The sequence below is a fragment of the Neolamprologus multifasciatus genome, chromosome 4 (assembly GCF_963576455.1).
Source record: "Neolamprologus multifasciatus chromosome 4, fNeoMul1.2, whole genome shotgun sequence".
Taxonomy (NCBI): Eukaryota; Metazoa; Chordata; class Actinopteri; order Cichliformes; family Cichlidae; genus Neolamprologus; species Neolamprologus multifasciatus.
Genome location: NC_140442.1, coordinates 24,638,602 through 24,658,952, shown reverse-complemented (window position 1 = coordinate 24,658,952; position 20,351 = coordinate 24,638,602). Strand labels below are relative to the sequence as shown.

The 20,351-nt window shown below is 44.5% G+C and overlaps 1 protein-coding gene across 2 annotated transcripts in view; it reads left to right on the top strand.

Moving 5' to 3' along the window:
• smurf2 (SMAD specific E3 ubiquitin protein ligase 2) overlaps positions 1 to 20,351 on the top strand; it is a 52,127-nt gene that overhangs the window by 27,703 nt on the left and 4,073 nt on the right. For both annotated transcript variants that reach the window (XM_085156376.1, XM_085156375.1), the window contains 12 exons: positions 4,149 to 4,282; positions 7,259 to 7,324; positions 7,776 to 7,860; positions 8,025 to 8,108; positions 8,470 to 8,684; positions 10,943 to 11,027; positions 11,975 to 12,133; positions 12,224 to 12,271; positions 17,413 to 17,614; positions 19,046 to 19,149; positions 19,331 to 19,445; positions 20,149 to 20,327. In XM_085156376.1, the coding sequence (XP_085012502.1) occupies positions 4,149 to 4,282; positions 7,259 to 7,324; positions 7,776 to 7,860; positions 8,025 to 8,108; positions 8,470 to 8,684; positions 10,943 to 11,027; positions 11,975 to 12,133; positions 12,224 to 12,271; positions 17,413 to 17,614; positions 19,046 to 19,149; positions 19,331 to 19,445; positions 20,149 to 20,327 (1,476 nt within the window). The remainder of the gene's footprint in view (positions 1 to 4,148; positions 4,283 to 7,258; positions 7,325 to 7,775; positions 7,861 to 8,024; positions 8,109 to 8,469; positions 8,685 to 10,942; positions 11,028 to 11,974; positions 12,134 to 12,223; positions 12,272 to 17,412; positions 17,615 to 19,045; positions 19,150 to 19,330; positions 19,446 to 20,148; positions 20,328 to 20,351) is intronic.

Sequence of the window (20,351 nt, the reverse complement as noted above, 5' to 3'; positions counted from 1 at the left end):
TGTTTGTTGCTTTGTTTTGGCTGGGATTTGGCTTAGTACATGTAATACATTGAAAGAAACCCTGAGGATAATGCTGAAAGCAGCCTTGCTGGGAAGCCTGCTTGTTTAGGTCCAGTAAAGTCTGACAAGAAATGACTTGAGAGCGATGATTGCACTCGGTGGTTAATGCTGTAACTGTTGTATTTGTAACAAGCAAGCTGTTGTGTATGATGAAATGGTTTGGGTTCCTTAGAACAGCGGTCCCCAACCTTTTTTGCGCCACAGACCGGTTTATGCCCGACAATATTTTCACGGACCGGCCTTTAAGGTGTCGTGGATAAATACAACAAAATTAAACTAGTAGCGGTACCAAAAAAAAGAAGATTTATTCATAACACACGTGAAAAGACCCAGGAAAACCGAGTTAATGATAAAAACGATAACAAAATAACGCTGAAAACCGATTAAAAACCCTGAAAACCACACATTTCACACCTGAGCCTCAACTCTCGCGGCCCAGTACCAAATGACTCACGGACTGGTACTGGTCCGAGGCCCGGGGGTTGGGGACCGCTGCCTTAGAATACTTCAATTTAAACTTTTTATATTTGTTAAATCAAAGAGGTATTTTATTACTGCCCTTTTTTTAAGAGTCTTTAGGAAACAGATTTATTTTTGTTGGTGTTCGTCCACAACACAAATATTTGACACTGATTCGCAGGTCTGGGATTTGTTGCATTTGTATCTCTGATTATGAATTTTTCATTTTGGTGTGCATTTTTTCTTAAACCTAAAATAAAACCAAAGATTCCTCTACTTAATGAAAGGTGTATTAAAAAAGCACATCTGGCTCTTTAAATCTGCTCCTTTTCCTTTAATGCCAGTTTTCCCATTGACTGTGTGTGTGTGTGTGTGTGTGTGTGTGTGTGTGTGTGTGTGTGTGTGAGATTGCCTATGACTGTATGAAAAATCTTAGCCAGACTAATGAATTTTATTACAAGGATCCAGATGACTTTGGTTTGCTTATAATACTTCCCTCCCGTCATGTCTGTCTGACATAGTAGCGCTCTCTCTCACATCGCACCCCAGACAGGCATTTGGCACTGACTCAAAATGTCCAGACGTCTTACTCACAGCCTCATTGTTTCATATCCCTTTTGGTAAGCAGCATGATAATTACAGTGGGATGCAGTTCTCCGAATCGTACAGACGATTAGTTTTAGACCGAAGGAGGGAGCCCACCCGAGCAGATGTGCCGCAACAGGTTCACATGCTGAGATTTTATCACACTGAGGCCTGACACACGAGGAGGCAGACACGATAAGGAAATAATTCCACTTATTTAGACGCGTCTCTCATTGCCAGCACATCTGTAACTCTGTGTGTGCCTGATCATGTCCTTTACTTGCATAGTGGTCAAACCAGTCAATCTTTTAAAGAGAAAATTATGCCCATTTCCAGCTCCCTTTAAAAAAATAAATAAATTCATGGAGTCTGCTGGCCTATCCCAATTATTTTTCTCAGTTCCCCCATTCCCACTCCCTCAAATGCATGTTATTTCTGATTGGGTACCCCTTGCTGACATAAGATTTGACCCACCAAGTGGGAGGGGCTTTTGTACCTATAACCTGAGCTCGGTGCCTGTGGTGGTGGTGATGATGATGATGATGATCTCTCTTTGAAATCAGACAACAGAGCCAGGATGTAAAAAGAGTGTTGAAATGGAGCATTTAAAGTAGTTTGAAGCCTGAGCTTTCTGCCTCTCAGGAGTTTGTACTCAAGCTGACCTCATTATTTGAAAGCTTGACCAACAATAATACTGGTGTAACAATGTACACCAGTCAGGTACAATGTTATGATCATTGAATAAGATTGTGTTGGTCCTCCTTTAGTTGCCAAAAAAACAGACCTACCCATCGAGGGGTGGACTCAACTCGACCCCTGAAGGTGTGCTGTGGTATCTGGCACCAAGATGTTAGCAACAGATCCTTTAAGTCCTGCAAATTTTGAGGTGCTCCATGGATTGGACTTGTTTGTTCAGAACATCCTAGAGATGCTCAATTGGAACGAGATCTGGAGAATTTGGAGGCCGAGTCAACCCTTAAAATTGTAATTGCTTTCCTCAAACCAATCCTCAACCATTCGTGCTTTTTGGCCTGGTCCATTATCCTGTTGAAAGAGGCCACAGACATGAGGAAATACGGTTTCCATGAAAGGGTGTTCATGTTCATGAAACAATTTGGGTAGATGGTACGTGTCAAACTAACAGCCACCTGGAGGACTCGAGGTTTCCCAGCAGATCATCGCTTTCCATAGGTCATCCTGGTCTCAGGTGTTCCCCAGGTAACCAATGCCCACAAATACCCAGCCATCCAGGCCGCCTTCTCTCATCGCTCCAGTTCTGATGCTCACATACCCATTGTTGGTGCTTATGGTCGTGGGAAGGGGTCAGCATGGACACCCTGACTGGTCTGCAGCTATGCAGAACCATACACAACAAACTGTGATGCTCTGTGTGTTCTGACACCTTTCTATCAGAACCAGCGTTAGATGGAGATAAAGAGAGATAATCATTGTTACTCACTTCACCTGTCAGTGCTCATGTTCTGTCTTACAAACAACAATCAGGCATAACATTGTAAGGAAAACTATAATAGGACCTTGTAATGTTCTCAGTACTTGCAGTACAGCCGTAGCAATCGCTGTCAGTCATAACACGGGCTAGTTTTTACGCTAAGTTTGTGTAGTGTTTACCTACAAAAACTTGTATACCGATACCTGTTATTATTTCCCTCTTTACTCTGTCTCATGACACCATTCCCATTCAGTTAGCTTGAAATAACAAATAGTATCACAGTGAGACTAAAGCTGTTTTTTTACACAGGAACTACAAAAGATGTCAGAAGAATTGGGTCAGGACATTGTCTGAAGTTTTCTTTTGTAGATGTAGCCCACAGCTGGAGATCATTTACATCAGCCATGAGCCGCCTGAACGAGGCAGAACACAGGACAGCCAATCGACAACCGCAAATTCACCTGCAGCTTTTTTCACATCGCCACAGATCGGCGCAGTCGGGCATCACAAAGCCTTTGTACTAGGGAGCTGCATTTCCACTTGCAACTCCTTCCACTGCTGTCTAGAAAAGCTCATGTCTAAAACAACCGTAGACCATCAACCTCTGAAAAACAGGAGCTTCTATGATGTTTAATAGGGTGATATCCCCTCAGAGCTGCTAGCGCTGCTGCAGAGTCGGTCTTGCTGTGTGATATTTCATCCTATAATTATTGACTTGTCATTTTCATTTTTTTTCGTCCTCTTTAAGTGCAATCATTAACCAGCTTCAACCGAGATTACAGTGGGTTTTAACATTATGTCGAGGGCTTACTGTACAGTTACTGCACTTCTTACCTCATCATAAACTCATAAAGTCAAAATAGTTTACTTTGAGGCAAACAGCCTTCAAATTATATAACTAATGTTACGGCCTTCCATGTTTGGCAGAGCAGTTAATGACTGTTTATACCCAATCATAATTTCAGTGCTGCTGGTTTGATCAAAGGTCATTTGTACTTTTCATATATTGAGGAAAATGGTTTTCTTAAAATGTCTTGTGTGTAAATTGTATAAGCCAAAAGAAAACTCGATGTCAGCCCAAGTTTAAAAATCCATTTTGTAGCAAAACGTAGGGCTTTTTTCATTTCCCCTGCACGCTGGGAGAGTATTTAAAATGACGACAGATCAGGGGGCATTTTACAGTTAAAGTGGTTTTGTTGCTGTGGTGTCATCGCAGGAGTACCGTGGCCTTCTGTCCCACTTTTATTGAGGATGGCTGGTGTGACTGTGATAAATGATTCAGAGAATCCCACTCCACTTGTGGTGCTTCTTCTTCTCAGGCACAAAGGATCAGAAAATCCCTCTGAGCTCGCTCACCTACCTCTTCCACATCCATGTGTGCCGACTCCGCCTCGCTTTGTAGTCCTTGACAAGGAGTTTTAGTAGTAACCTGTGTGACGTGGGTGTGTCTTTGCTGTAGTGCCGGGGAAATCCTCAGGGAAGTTTCTATTACCTTTCACCAGATGTCTGTTTGTTGAGCAGTAAAAGAGAGTTTCTATGGCACATCTCATTAAATACGTGTACTTATTATGTCTCCTTTTCTCGTTCCCAACAGATACATTGGAAAATCAGACTCCATCACCATCAGCGTGTGGAATCACAAGAAGATCCATAAGAAGCAAGGAGCTGGCTTCCTGGGCTGTGTCCGCCTTCTGTCCAATGCTATCAACCGCCTTAAAGACACAGGCTGTAAGTGCCAGTGATGCTTTAATGTATCTGCCACACATTTTGATGTTTAATTTTCCCTTAACGCTCTTTAACAGTGTAGCTCTCTGTGGATTAACAATATATTTGGCATTTTGTGTCAGCACAAGTAGCAAAGTGATATACTTTAATGCGTATAGATTTCTGCATCCAGGTTAAGATTGTCTTGTAATATTCAAATCTCCAGCCCAACCTTATACCTCTGAAAAGCTTGTACAAACATGACAAATGACAGCTGCTGGTTATAGGTTATACTTCATTATCAATATGAACATTATGACCAGATGGATCTTTTTAAAATTTTGCCAACTGGCCTCGTACTTTTGGCCCCAAAAAAGCAACTAATTATATTAATTGTTGAAATTAGCAGCTCTAAGTCTGCGTTCATGGATCTCGGTGGGAAAAGGATGGACTGCACTGTTTCTTGTCTAATATGCGTCGGGATCTCGTACGTCAGTAGTCGGAGAATGGATTGAGAAATTGACAGGCAGATCATGGAGTGTCTTCAGCGATGTGGAGAGATGGGAGCCTCAAGCTGCGGGTGGTGACCTAAAAAATAAGATCACAGATACAAGCGGTGAAAATGAGTTTCCTCCAAAGAGTTGGTGAGGGATGAGGCGTGGAGCTCAGTCCTTCAGAAGAGACTTAAAGTACATCTCTTCTGCAATGAGCCAGATGATGTGGGTAGAATGCCTCACAGATTCTTCCTGGGTCAGGTGAAGTGTGCATGTCCAATTGGTGGGGGGGACCTGAGGGCAGTCTAGAACAGGCTGAAGAAAATCTGTCTCCAGCTTGGCTTAAGGCCGCCTCGGGGGAGAGGGTGGTCAGTGTAGCTCTGCTGAGACTTTGATTAAAGGAGCACTAAATTCCCAGGAATTAAATGAATGTAAAATATTTTGGAGCATAGTTAATAGAAGGATGCTTCCTAATAGTTGTCGGTTGATTATTACAAAATATATATTTGACATATTAAAATAATTGGCTCTGTATGATGTAGTTAAGAGCAGATATTCCTAATATGGTCATCTCAGTCACAGGGCTCCACCCACATGCTGTTCAAAGTTTTTGTTTGCGAGGGGTAGCCAATCGGAAGAAAGCTGGCAGAGGAGGCCAACCTCAACAGCAGGCTGATGTGAGGTTTATTTTATCTGGATCTTGTACTTTAAAATATGCCTGGATCACCTCAGGTTTTTTTCTATTAAGTCTTTATGTGTTATTTGATTTACTCGGTTTATTACAATCTGCTGGAGAAGATGACAGCAGTTAAATTGTCATTTACGGCCATCAGACCTCCACAGCTCGCTGAAGCTGGACTATCTGTCCACACCGCTGCTGCCAGAGCTACGCGACTGCAACTTAGAGTGGCTCCATTTAGTGCCCTGTCTCACTCGCTAAGCCTGACAGAGGCCAGACCGGGGTGTGAGAGGGGTCAGCACTCTGCCCCTGCCAGAACAGGAAGAGCCATTTAACATCACCCAGCAATTACGGTAAAAATGTCTCATGTCAGAAGCTAACTGGATAAATGAGACGAAGGTCTTAGTTAATGGCTCCCTATATAAAAGCCCTGCCAGATTGTTGTAGCTTCAGCAAAAGCGGTCTGGAGTGAGTCTGAGCCACTACCTGCTCCATGGGCCTGCGGTCTTGTAGGCAGAACCGTGAAAGAATCCCACCAGTTTTCCTAGAAGCTCCTGACATTGTTGTTTTCCTGGAGGGACACAGGAAACCTGAACCTTGTGCCACAGCTGTGAGTGGTTTGCCGCCGCTTTTCCCCTCGCTGCCTCTCTCCCTCTTTCTCTCTCTCCTGGCCTTCTCCTCACCCCTCGGGTTTCTCCTCGAGTCTCCTCTGTAGACTGGCAACATGTGCGCGCACACACAAACACACAAATGCCATTGTGACTAACCTCACTCTATCTCCGTCTGCCGATCTAGACAACCGGTCATTTCACGCAGACATGCATAATTGTGCAGCTATTTAAGTGTAAGCATAGATATGTAGTGTTGTGGTCTCTCCCCTTGTGTGCGTTTGTCATTCTTTTGTCTGTGTGTGTGCTTTTACCAGCACTTGCCATTCGGTCCCCTCCACAAGCCTTACCGAGGACACAGAGTACAACTTTTGTGTATAATTGTAGAGCGTCTCGGGTTGACTGTAACATTTATATATAATTGCAGCGTTTATGTTTCATGTCCTCTTGTATATGACTGTGCAAGTATTTACATGTATACACTTTCATCCAACCTCAGCACGAGTACATTTTCTGTTTTGTCAGTGGCTGCTGACCTCCGGCCAGCCTCGTAACACTTCGACCGTTGCCAGTTTTGGTCCCTGTTTAGTCTAGACACACATCCTGAGCTGATCTGCATGACACCCAGACAACAGAGAGCAGATAGTGGCATTTCTCATGTCTGCAGGCAACTTCTTTTTTCCTTTCTCTCTTTTCCGCCTGATCTCTCTCCGTTTCTCACTCACTCTCAAATTCCGCAGACTTTAAGAAGTTCAGACAAAGAGTTTCCAGACTTTGGCAGAAGTTCATGTCCACGCTAAGGCTGAGCGGAATAGTGCAGGCTTTGTACTGAAATTTGTCAAATGTTTGACCCCAACATTTGAACTGAAGCCCGCTCTGTACCGATGCTCAGTGAGTTTTTGTTTTTTACTGCCAGTGGCTGTTCCACGGAGCAGACCATCTGTTCCAGGGCACAGCCAAGCTGTGGTCTGCAGACAGAAGAATGAGAGACAGATAATGACGGAGACTCTGAGTGATGTAAATGATACAGAGCAGTGGGAATTATCCAAAGTGTGCGGGGAGACGAATACATCCCAACACACGCTAGTTTACATGTCTTTCTGAAGTTGATGAATCCTTTTTTTCTTTTGTTCTTTTTACTCCTCCTTTCATCTCTATTCTCATTTCCTGTCTGTCTGATTGGCTCTCCTCTTTGCCTCTCTCACTCTCTCCTGAACAGATCAGAGACTAGACTTGAACAAACTGAGTCCCAACGACAGCGACACAGTCAGGGGCCAGATAGTGGGTGAGTACGGTTTTGTGTGCCCGCTGTAAAACTATCCGGTGATACTTTATAACTTCCTTTGACAGAGCTTGCAGTGAATCGCAGTGTTCTGTTTTGCTTCTCGCGTGTATAAACAGCTCAAAATGAATGCGACCTGCCAAATGTTGCTTGAAAATCTGCTTCATTTGTCACACACAAAATACATCACTGAAGCTCAGATTTACCACGTGCTCCCTGCAGAAGTTTAAAAACAAAAAAAAGATCTGGAAGGAAATGCATTTTTGTTTAACCAGACCCTTCAGCATACCTCTGATTTTTTTTAAAAAAAAAAAACCCTTTCCCTGCTTCTAATAAAGACACAAAGTTCAATTTTGTGCATGGATAAAATATCTGTGCCTACGCTGTGAGCTGCAGTCTAGTAACACGTGTGTGTGTGTGTGTGTGTGCATCTGTCTGCCATGTGTTGCTGCAGTGAGCCTGCAGTCGAGGGACCGGATAGGCACAGGAGGTCCTGTGGTGGACTGCAGTCGGCTGTTTGACAATGATCTTCCAGATGGGTGAGTGAGTCGAGGACCTCTCTTGTCTTCTCAGAAGAGATATTATTTTTGAAATTCATATAAGAATACGATATCTGCATGTAGTGAAAGGGGGCAGCGCGTCTACTAGATGCTTCTGTGTCTGCTTAACCGTGTGCTGTGTCTGTGTACGTTTCTGCTGCCAGCTGGGAGGAGAGAAGGACCGCGTCTGGGCGCATCCAGTACTTGAACCACATCACACGCACCACACAGTGGGAGAGGCCTACCAGGTGAGTACACTCTGCAGCCTCTGCAGAATCTCAAAGCCAGACCTCTTAAATCAAACAGCAGCAGGCTGATGGAAATCCACATCACTGACCTCAGTGCTCCCAAACTGGGGAGCTCTGGAGAAAAATTGAGTGGGCTCCTTGAAGGGGGGAAAAAAAACAAAAAAAGGTGTCAGACAAATTGCTTCAGACAGTGGCGTTAAATGATATGGAGGAGCTGAGAAATGAAGGCATCTCTTTTTTTCCTCTGCCTTTTCTTCTTAGGTTCTTTTTTTTTAATGTCTCAAGCAACTTCTTTTCTGACGTCAGCCACACACTTCTGTTAATTATTGAACTCCTCCTACCTGCCTTTTTGCCCTCTCAGGCCGGCATCGGAGTACTCCAGCCCCGGCCGTCCTCTAAGCTGTATTGTGGACGAGAACACGCCTATTAGCACGAACGGCGCCACGCCCACCACAGCGTTGCCGCCGAGCGACGGCGACCAGCGGGCGCAGGAGAGACGGGTCCGTTCGCAGAGGCACCGCAACTACATGAGCAGAACCCATCTGCACACGCACCCTGACCTTCCCGAGGGATACGGTTAGTATTTGTGAACACGCGCACAGCCTGGTGAAAAGACTAAAAATGTCACATTTACATGCTTTTTGCAGGTTGTGCACCGTTCCGAGTAAGTGATTGCAGAAGATTGACAAACTGTCCTCATTTGCTGCAAATGCACTGAAAGAATTCCTATACGAGTCATGGCTTCCCATAATGCACGGGGCATTTCTTCTTCACTGCTTATTCGCCACTGAATGTAATCATTAGTTGTGATTCATCTCTGCCTCTCTTCCACAGTTTGTCTCTAGTCCTTTCTTCTTCCCCTCACCCCCAACCGGTCTAAGCAGATAGCTGCCCCTCCCTAAGCCTGGTCCTTCTGGAGGTTTCTTTCTCTAAAGAGGGAGTGTTTCCTTCCCACTGTCGCCAAGCCATTGCTCATAGGGCATCTTCTGATTGTTGTTTCTCTGTTTTCTTTTCTGAATTTTTTTATACCTTTTATCACTTATAATAAAATCATTCTTACTGGTGGCAAGAGTGATAAACTCCTACTCCTCCTGACAGACAGACAGGCTATTAACTAATCACACTAATCAGTTCAGTTCTTTTGAAATGGTGAAGTCGAACTTGAGTTCTCTGAAAAGATTGGAAGACTATCTTTTAAAAAAAAAAAAAAAGTGATATAATTCAGTGCACTGTGCTAATAGTTCTGCACTTGACCCAGATTTTCTAATCTTAATGCAGATAAATCTCCAGCGAAAGCCGCCTCCACAACGAATAGTGCCATCATTCTACTGCTGTTGTGTTAATTGCTTGGCCCTCCTCCCTGCTCAACGCTGAGCCCAGCTAATCTGCGTCCTCATTCAGTCGGCCGCTGCTCACATGACTCTGCAGTTTGACACAAGGAGCCTGTAATACTGGCTCCGTTTTAGACCATCTAATTGAATTGATCTAACTGTTAAAAGCTGGCTGCAGACACAGTCTTCCCCCCTCTGTTCCCCTGATTTTTTGTTTTTTTGGAAGCAGACAATCAAACGCATTCATATAAAAGCAAACACACACAGGCTGCGTTTCCCTGCACAGCTCAAGGGAATTTTGTTTATCCTCACAGTAACATCATCTGCAGGATTTGGGAGCCAGAGCCATAGAAGCGTATCACAGCTTTGCCCTCAGCCCCTCAGATTAGGAGGCTCCAAGCATTGCTATGCTTGGTCCTCTACCTCCTTTGCTCCCCATCTCTGTACCTCTTTCTCTTAATCGAGTTAACATGAGTGCCAGAAGAAGCAACCTCGGCTGGACCGAAAACAAGTAAAGATTATGATGTTTAGGCATCAATTCATTCAATTTTTTTCTGATAGCACCAAAAGCTGCTGATTCAGAGAGTGACCTTTCATTTGCACATGTAGCCAGTGTAACAAGACCGTGAGAAAGCCTCCTGTACTTGCTTAGCATGTCTGAATAAAGCTCTAAGGATCCTGTGGCTTAATTAAAGCAGCCGCTAGAGCGAGGGGGGTTCATTGTACAGCCTGCAGGACAGAACAGACCTGCCAAAAAGATCCAATCTGGCCTATTTAGATGACTTTCCAGGGGGAGGGTGTATTTATTTATTGATTGATTTTTAAATTGGATCTATGAATTGACTTTACAATGTTGTTTCTTTGAGATTAGGCTTGAACCGGCCCATAAACTGAAACCGCACTTGGAGCTAGACAGATCCAGCAATATAAGTACGTCCTCACTCTGCCCTTACTTTGTTAATTCTTCGGGGTTTCACGTAAAACCTGTCAGCAGCTTTTTGCTTCCCGCATGAGCCAAGAGATGTCTGCCCGCGCCTCGAGCGTGCAGCGCGCTCATCGGCTAAGTGGTGGGTTTGTAAGGTCGTGTGTACGTGCGTGTTAAAGTAGGCTAGCACAGCCAAAGGGATGCCAGCGAAGAGCTCTCTCTTGGCAAGCAGCTCCATGGAAATATATGTCATGCCATGATGAATGAGCTCACCAACTAAAGAGTCAGACATCCCCCCCCTCCAGTCTCTCCAGTGTTCATCTCCCTGTCTCTCACCTCACCCCCTCCCTGCCACCACTTTCAGGCTGCCTTTTGGGATCTCCACTGACTCGAGCAGTTTTTTAAACTCCATCTGTCTATCACGCTCGAATGCAGACGGGGGTCGCCCAGTGGCATACAAACTCAACTCTGTTTTTTCAAATTCGTCTGGATGATTTGATGCACGTTTAATTGCCTAATCTAAGTGTTCAAGCTAACATATAATGAACGATTAATTGTATGTTTTTGTCTTACTACAGAGCAAAGGACAACACAGCAAGGACAAGTTTACTTCCTCCACACTCAGACAGGTGTCAGCACATGGCACGATCCCAGGGTACCCAGGTATATTCTTCACAGGATGTCCACATTCATACACATAACACTAGTTTAAAGCTAAAAATGCTTCTAGAATAAATGTAGTCAAACCTGTTGCTTGGCTCCAGTTTTCATGATATGCTGCTAGGATCAAAAGTTTCAGGTCACTGTACACAGATTGTCTGTGGTAGACAATTGGCTATTTTAATTGGGGGGAATGGGGAAGACACCAAAATCACTTATCCTTCTTTCTTATACTTCACGGTCCCCCTGACAGAATCCATAGCTCGTGTTATTCCCGGTCGCCTTGTAGTGAGCCGTAAACCTGGAGCTGATTATGAGCCCAACATGCTGTGAGAAGACCCATGTCACGGTGCTCTGAGAGCAATTCGGTCCTCTGGCATGAGTACCGAAAGGCCCGAACCACATGGCCAACAGCACACAGGTCTCACTCAGTCATACCAGAGGCTGTTGAGTAACACCCGCTGAGGCATGTGCATCTTATTGATTACCGTATTCTGAAAGAATGCACAATCTCTAAAATGTGTAGAAACAGACTTCAGTGCGCTCGCTCAATAAATCACGACTGATCTCCTCTGTCTTGCATCCAATGAGATTATGAGTGATAGAGGATGTTTTTATTGGTCTAGATAGGAGCCTGTCAGGAGCCACAGCTTGTGAGGCTCTGGTCACTTTGGCTTCAAATCTTAAAAACTGAAAGGTTAGCGCCAGTGTAGCTGCAATTTCTGAACGTCTTGGTCTCCCTGGAGTCCAGCTGAAAGGCTGAAGGGCAGCTGTAAATAGTTTTAGATGGGAGGAAGAAGAAAAACAGAATAAAAGTGATTTCTCAGACATTCAGAATCCCACTGTCTGCTTTAATTCTTTTCAGTGCTTAGTGCTTTCACGTGTTTCATATCTACCCTACATTAAATTTGCGCTTTCTAACTCTTTGTTGCTGTTTTCGTACATCTCAGAGATCTGAGTAATGTAAACTGTGAGGAACTGGGTCCTCTACCTCCGGGATGGGAAATACGGAACACGGCAACCGGGAGAGTGTACTTCGTCGATCATAACAACCGAACCACACAGTTCACAGACCCGCGCCTCTCCGCTAACCTGCATCTAGTCCTAAAGTAAGCATGGCACGCTTCAATCAGGGAAAAATGTGAAATAGACCGATGCAAAAGCAAAGATTTATTTTTCTTTCCATTTCGTCTCTGCAGTCCAAGTCCAAATGGTTCTCGAGGAGGCATCGAGAGTCAGAATGTCAGGTAAGGGTCGGGCTTTGTGCCAGGAACACACACACACACACACACACACACACACACACACACACACACACACACACACACACACACACACACACACACACACACACACACACACACAAGCAGACGTTGCCAGGCTTCATTCGTATAGTTTGCCTCCCTCTGAGCCAATGTTTTTGCCCCGGGATCCTGCGTGTTCACCACCTGCAGACGTTCAACACCCAGCGCACTGCTTCTGCTGAGCAGACGTCTGTGAGCACTCACCCACAGAAATACATACACAGGGCACTTCCCCCGCACGCTCTTTCTTTTCAAATTTCCAAATTCCTCAGTCCATGCAGAGGGTTTTGATCGTAAAGGCGTTTTAGCACACTATCCGTCACAAAGCTGTCTTTGGCCAGACATCAAATAGCAAAGTGGAAACCGAGGCTGGCGTGTCTGCGGCCGAGCAGCGTCTCAACGTCCAGCAGGCGAAGCATAAATTCTATGCCCAAAGTAAATGAAGGAACCATAATGGCCCGCGCTCGGTGCATGTCGGCGTGCGGAGATGCATATGCTCAGAATTTCTTCCCCTGCGCAGCTGTTCAAACACACACTGCGTAGAAGCATCAGCAGCCGCCATAGAATTACCCAGAGGCCTTTGCTCTGCAAAAGCTGCAGAAGTGTACGGGCGCTTTGGTGGGCTTTCTCCGCCTGACCTCATTCCTGCTCCGTGCAGAGATGGAATGCATCGACACGGAGATCAGGTTTCTTTCTTCTTTTTTTTCCTCCTCCTTCTCTTTTCTGATGGATCAAAGGACGTGTTTGGGCTTTTGGATTAGCTGGGCCCTGTGGCCCTCCTAACAAAGTAAAAAAAATAAAATTGGTTGCTTTGCATGCCACATTTGTTTATAATAATTTGTCATAAGCATAATTATGACCAGATGTATAAAGGAGAAAAAACTGAATTTTGATTGTGTATAAATTATGATATGAAGATTAGTTAATAAGTGGGTGTGTGTTTTTAAAGTAAGATAGAAGAATGTCTGCAGTTATTGGAGTTCTTGTGCTGTGTGGTTCCTCTTTTTGTGTGCGTGTGTTAAGTCTTGGTTACTCAAGAACACTTGGACCTTGGTCTGAGATATGCAAAACCTCCATAAATCTATGTTAATCCTTTCTCTTTACAACTACTATATAATAGATCATCTATAGGCTTTTTTACGTTCTGTCACAGCTTTGGAATGACTTTCTAACTTGTGACAAAAGTCTGGAAAACACATCATTCTTCATGCATTTCCTTCAAGACATCTGCCTTCTATCAGATTTTTAAAAAATGTCCCGTCACCCCAGAAAAATGTTTGAGATATATATATATATATATATATATATATATATATATATACACACACACATCTGTCAGTGTTATAGTTTATTGCCCTCTTTTTATTTGCTAAAGACACTGCCTGAGCATCCAGAGTGTGGTTTTGGTTAAACTTCCTCTGTGATGTTGCAATCCTCTGCAGAATCCAGCCGCTTGAATGGTCAAGGTCACTGTCCAATAGGTAACCGAATCCTTGTCTGGTTTTAAGACCTGGCTGCAGAATTGCCCGTCTGTACAGTTGCATGAGAAATGATATTAGCCTCTCAGACGTTTGTGATTTGTTGCACAGCGAAAACATTGCTTTTATTGCAACAACTTGTCTTTGCAGTGAGCGTCTTCAGGTAACATGCACCAGAGTCGTGCTCCTCGGTGAGCTTTTGGAAGGAGAACAGAGCCGTAGGGCCGATGACTGTGAGCGAAAGAGACAGAGAGACGGAGCAGGGACGTTTTGATTTATGGGTGAAAGTGCAGCGAGAGATGCTTGTGCCTCCTCTCCCGCTCCTTCCCTCCCAACATCTGAGTGTCTACAGTATTTTGGGCTGTCAGGAGATGGCCCTTCCTGCCTTCCCTCCCTCTAAGTCTAGTCTGCAGGAAATAAAGGGCTTCACAAGGAGGTCTTCAGTGTCCTACGGGGCCCTGTGGCTTTCTGGGATAGCAGGAAGTGATTGAAAAGCCTAACTGGATTCTGTCTGGCAGTCACCAAAACCAAACTCAGTCCCCTTTTCAAGAAGTTGTCATTGTGGTGCAGGGGAATGCAAGCTGTTGGGTGGATAGTTTAAGGTAGTAGTGCTGAGCTAAACGAACTCTGGACACGTTTTTAGGTCTCCTCCCTGTGTTTCTTTGCCTCACTGAAAACCTGATAAAAGTTGGCGTGGACATGATTGTTTTAACCTTGGCATCCCTTTTGAGTGTTACTTCCTACATAGCCATACTGTGCCCGCAGACTGTGGTGTGTGTGCGTGTGTGTGTCAGCCACCCTCTGTGCTCAGCTCCACAGTCTGGTGTTTACGACCCTGCTCATGCCTGCCCCCCCGGGCCACTGAAGTGCAAAAGGCCACTGTGTAAATAATCCTTTAGTGAAGGCCTCATAGAGGCTCTTTTGACTGTGTGTGTGCTGTGTACCCCCCTCTGAGGCGTTCTTCCCAAACCAAACTCAAAAGTTGTATTCTACACTGGAGTCGGGAGCTTGTTCATCATTAGCCTCAGACAAAGATCACAGTCTCGCTATTGATCGGGCAGTAAGAACTTTAAAGGCAGCAGTGTTTAAATTAAAACATTAGTGTTTTATTCTCTGCTTACTTTATACTGATGTAGAGCAGTCTGATGCAGGCATTTAGATCTAAAGAAGATTAACATGACCACCCAGTGGTTTGTGAACAACCTCTGTTGGATGAGATGGTGAAGCTATTACCTAGTGAGCTGAAACATATAGACATAATACTAAGTAACATCAAATAAAATACCCAAACTGTCACACAGACTCACAGGTAGGTTGTAGGTACAGTTAACCACAAGCCATCATTCTTGACAGACAAGTGCTTTACAAATGCTTCAAAAAAACATCAACCGCACGATTCAGTTCAGTGCCTTAACTGAAAACGAACAGCCTACTCACCTCCAACCTGTCAATCAAAGTGGCCGTGTTCCTAATAATGCACAACTTGAAGCTTTTATAGTTTAAAGAGCGAGTTATAAAGAAAATTCCCCTGAACTCTTTAATTTTGAACATTTTCAAATACTTTGGTCTTAAAATGAGGTAAATACGGCTTCAGATGTACAACGCCCAATGCAGATGCAGTGTGTCAAAATCCAACCTTTCCACTGGTTTCATAGGAATTAAGAGAGTAATGGCAGCCAGGTGCTGCTAATCAAGTGTAGTTGATTAACTGATGATTAGCAAGTGTGAGGGTCTTCATATAAACTGAGGTTTTGTCAGTTCGGGGCTTTCAGGTGTGTGTTAACACAATGCCATGGAGGAAAGAGACCAGCACTCATCGTAATTAAGCAAATGTTGCTGCCCATCAATCTGGGAAAGATTGGTTTTAAAACCCATCATTCTACATTCGACAGATGGATGGATGTAATATTACAAATATGTAATATTTGGTGAAAATCAAACGCAGTGGTGTGGAGGTGTGATGATGTAACTGAGTCGACCATGAACTCCTCTGTATATCAAAGTATTCTAGAATCAAATATGAGGCCGTCTGACAGCTAAAGTTTGGCTGAAATTGGGTCGTGCAAAAGGACTCTGATCCCAAGCACAGCAGCATTGTGCTGTTATTAGGGTGCACTTAATTTTTTACACATTCCTTCTGCATTTCGGCTGAATGTTTGTGTATTAATAACGACACAGCGTAACAATATGTGACCTTTTATTATTCATCCCAGGTTGTATTTGGCTGAGGCTACGTCCACACTAGCCTCAGAACGCTCCATGTCCACACTAGCTCGGATAACTATCGTTTTCACAGTGTTGTGCATCTACATTGAAACGGCTGAAAACGCTTACGTTCCAGTACTGTGCATGTGTGAAATTACTCATTACTGTCTGCTGTTTTTTACTTTCCGACTCTTTGAAACGTCGCTGCAAAATGTCGAGGAAAAGCACCGAGTTTTTTAAATGGGCTAACAATGAGGTGAAGTTGTTGATGCAAGTAACACAAAAGTACAAAGTTGCAAAAACGAGTGAGAATTAAAGAATTTGATGAAAAGCTATCTGGAGCATGTACAAACTGATATTAATCTTTGATAGGAGTGTCAAAATTGAGAGCAAACAAAACAACTGCTGTATAATGCCCTCCGCTATCTTAGTTCAATTGGTCACACGACTAAAACGTGTCATCCTTTTTGAAAAGGCTCCGGGTTCGCTGTCCGCACTGTGAAGCAAAAACTGCATTAAATGTATGCGTTTTCGAGAGCGTTTTCAAAACGCTGCGTTTTCCTTGAACGAAAACGGTGTCTCAGTGTGGATGGGAGGCCAAAACGGAGAGAAACGTATTAGTGTGGACATAGCCTAATTTTAAGACCATCTTCGTGTTGTGATATGTAAGACTTTAGACCTGACTGAGGAGTAGCTTCAGTGTATAGTGTTTAGCTGTATAGATCCATGCTTTTTTTCCCCCTTCCACACAACATTTTCCATATGCCAAAACAGACGGTAAATCCTGCCTTGACTTACTTTTGACCAAATATGTAGTTGCTGCTTTTCTACTTTGTAGGCTAGTATGCAGTATGACAGCGTGTGTAGGCTTTTCTCTCGCCGACTGTTGGGGACAAACTTTTGGACTTGTCAGAATGTGCCTGCACATCTCTGAGGGATGGCCTTGAGGACCTTACATTAGCTCACGTTTATGTGATGAGTCAAAAACAACAGAGTATGTATTTTATTTAAAAAAATGAAAAAAAAAAGACAGTTTTCAATTCAGTCATCCCTGTGTGCGAGACTATCAGGTTTCTGCCAGGTGTGGGGGAATGTATGCGTGCGCACGTTGTGATGTCTTACCTCCAGTAATCCCACCTCCACCTACTGTATGTCTGTGTGTATGTGAGGAGCTGTTTGACTTGATGTTCTTCCCAGATGACCTCAGTGTGTTTACTCCTCATTCCCTGCACTCAGCAAAGGACTAAGAAAGTACGCGTTTTTGAGCCTTTTGGCTTTTCTCTTGTTATTCTTGCACTAGTGCTTGCTTATTTTTCTCACAAGCGATGTGTGTCTTTCTGTCTCCTTCTTTTGGCCCGTTCTCATTTTCCTCTGCCTTTCCGTGTGATCTTTCCCCCGCAGTCGTCAGAACCAGTTGAAGGATCAGGCCCAGCAGGCTCTGGTGTCCCCCGGTCAGCTCCCCGAGGAGGCCGAGTGCCTCACGGTGCCCAAGTACAAGCGAGATCTTGTTCAGAAGCTCAAGATCCTTCGCCAGGAACTGTCTCAGCAGCAGCCTCAGGCCGGCCACTGTCGCATTGAGGTGTCCCGCGAGGAGATCTTTGAGGTGAGTAGGGAAAGGAAAAGTCCTCGTTACAACTAAAGCTCGCATGTTCAGAAACTGGTACGTGATTTAAACCAGGAGAGTATTCACTTGAGAGCCAGAGCATGTGCGAAACATTTGAAATGAGATTGTGGAAATAATAAATGCGCTCCGTTGCACAACCACCTGATCCTTTAACCTAAAACTCCAGCCAACATATTGACATTTGGCAAAAAAAAAACCTCCCCAAAAACACAAAACAATCAATGCCCTCAATTTCTCCATAATGCTACAAAATTACATGCCTTGTAAGTTGAGCAACTACCACAATTACTTTTGTACCCGCTGAGCAGCTTGTAATTGCACACGTTATTTATAGGTATTTTTCTCCCCTGTTCTCCGTGTGTACTCCCATAAAGGTCGTTGCCCATAGCAGTTTGGCTGTAAGAGCGATTTCTCTCTCACACACACACCTGCACGCACGCACACAGTTATCTATGATGTGTGAAGGCAGTCTGTTCAAAATCTAAAGCAGACCCTCTTGTTCGAGATGAAGTACATTTTCTCAGCGGGGGAGGGTTTTTTTGGGGTTTTTTCTCCTTCTTTGCTTTTTTCCTCCCGTGTCTTATGACGTGCAGGGCCTTCACCAGAACAACAACACCTGCAACAGACTGCATGACCCTCATAAAATATGCACTGGAATGTGCTGGAACAGCCACGTCTGTTAATCTGAACGAAGACATTTTTGTTGGCTGATCTCAATGTGAGCGAGAGAGAGGGTGGAGGGGGGGGGGGCGGGGCAGAGGACATCTTGAGGTTGAGCGAGACATAACTGCATAGTTTCTCCAGACCAGCTGAAGCATTAAATTATGAGTGAACAGGCGAGTGTTAGGCGGTGGACTGTCAGAGCTGTCTCCGTGTGTGCTTTTTCGGCGCAGATAAGACATTCCCATTTCTTCCCCAGCACCCTTCAGCTGTCTGCTCCGTCTGGAGGGCACGGCGGAACCTGGCTCTGGAAGAGGCGGTGTTATTATAGTCTTACGGCTGTGTTTATTATAACTGCCCCTAATCCACTTTAAATGAACCCCCGCACACACACGACACTGTGAGCCGGTCGCACGTGGGAGGAACGCTGATTTAGGTCGTCCTAAATCCTTGGAAGCAACTGCTAAAAAACCAAAAAAATGCACTGCCATATTAGCGTAAAAGACCTCAACATGGCTTCTGAGGCATTGCCTTTCATTTCAAGGGCCACAAAAGCTGCAGGTGTAGGATCAGCGGTCAGGGCTGTGTTCTTGTATGTGTGTTTCATGACCAGAAGGTAACGGGGGAACTGGCCACGCGCGATTTTTGACAGCGGCCAGGAGCAGCATTACGCGAGTCTTCTCAGTGACTCTAACATCAGCATCTAGCTAAGTCGACACTGTTCCTGACATGTTTGTGTCTGCGTTGCAGGAATCCTATCGGCAGGTGATGAAGATGAGGCCAAAGGATTTGTGGAAAAGGCTGATGGTGAAGTTTAGAGGTGAAGAAGGGCTCGACTATGGAGGAGTGGCGAGGTAAAGATGAGCAGCGTACCTGAAACTGACAGAGTTTGACCAACTGTGAATACGGCATCTGCCTCCTGTTACCCGTCTGTTTTGTTGTTAGGTGCTTTTCCTGTGTAGGTCTGGGATTACAGTGCAGAGAGTGTAACTGGTTTCTATTCTGTTCTTCCATCCTTGTTGTACCCTCGTGCAGGGAGTGGCTCTATCTGCTGTCACATGAGATGCTGAACCCGTACTACGGCCTGTTCCAGTACTCCCGTGATGACATCTACACTCTGCAGATTAACCCCGACTCTGCGGTCAATCCTGTGAGTTGCACATATAACCTGCAGCCATGTTGGAAATGTGCTTTTAGAACCAAGTGTCCACGAAAAAGATGGGATTTTCTTTTTCTTAAATAAATAAGTAAATAAACACACATAAACATCTTTCTTATTTCCTCTATTTTCTTCTTATTTCTTCTTCCTTCCTTCCCCTTCTGCCTTCTTCTTCTTTCTTCTTCTTCCTCCTTTCTTTTTAGTCTTTTTCATTCTTTCCTTTCTTCTTCCTTCTTTCCTCTCCTTCTTTCTTTTCGTCTCCTAATATTTTTTTCTCTTGCTTGGTTCCTTTAGATGTCGCCACTGTCACACCAAGGCCCTCCTCCTTCATAACAGTTTGCTGTGCAGCTGCCATCAGCGACTTCTTGCCGTTTTGTCTTACCTTACACGGCGTCATTGCGCTATGTTTAAGCTGGTGTCATTTAACATTAATTAGCACTTTCATGTTTGCGTGAGTGGAGAAGCAGCCTCTGCGTAGTGTGGTTGAGATGTAGGTTCACCTTCGTTATTTACTGCTTCTGCCATGTAGAAGCAGCTTCATATTACTGTACATTCCTCCTGTCAGAGAGGTGTGTGTTTATGTTGAGCACAGTCTGGGGGAAGAGTCCAAAATACACTGTGAACATTCACGTCTGCAGATAACTCGCCGCCATCTATTCATTTGGAAACTGAAGTTTGTTTTGTCTGCCTTCAGGAGCACTTGTCATACTTTCACTTCGTGGGCCGTATCATGGGAATGGCAGTGTTCCACGGCCACTACATCGATGGGGGCTTTACTTTACCCTTCTACAAACAGCTGCTGGGTAAACCCATCACCCTGGATGACATGGAGTCTGTTGATCCTGACCTGCACAACAGTCTTGTCTGGATCCTGTACGTACAAGTCAGAGCAGCGTT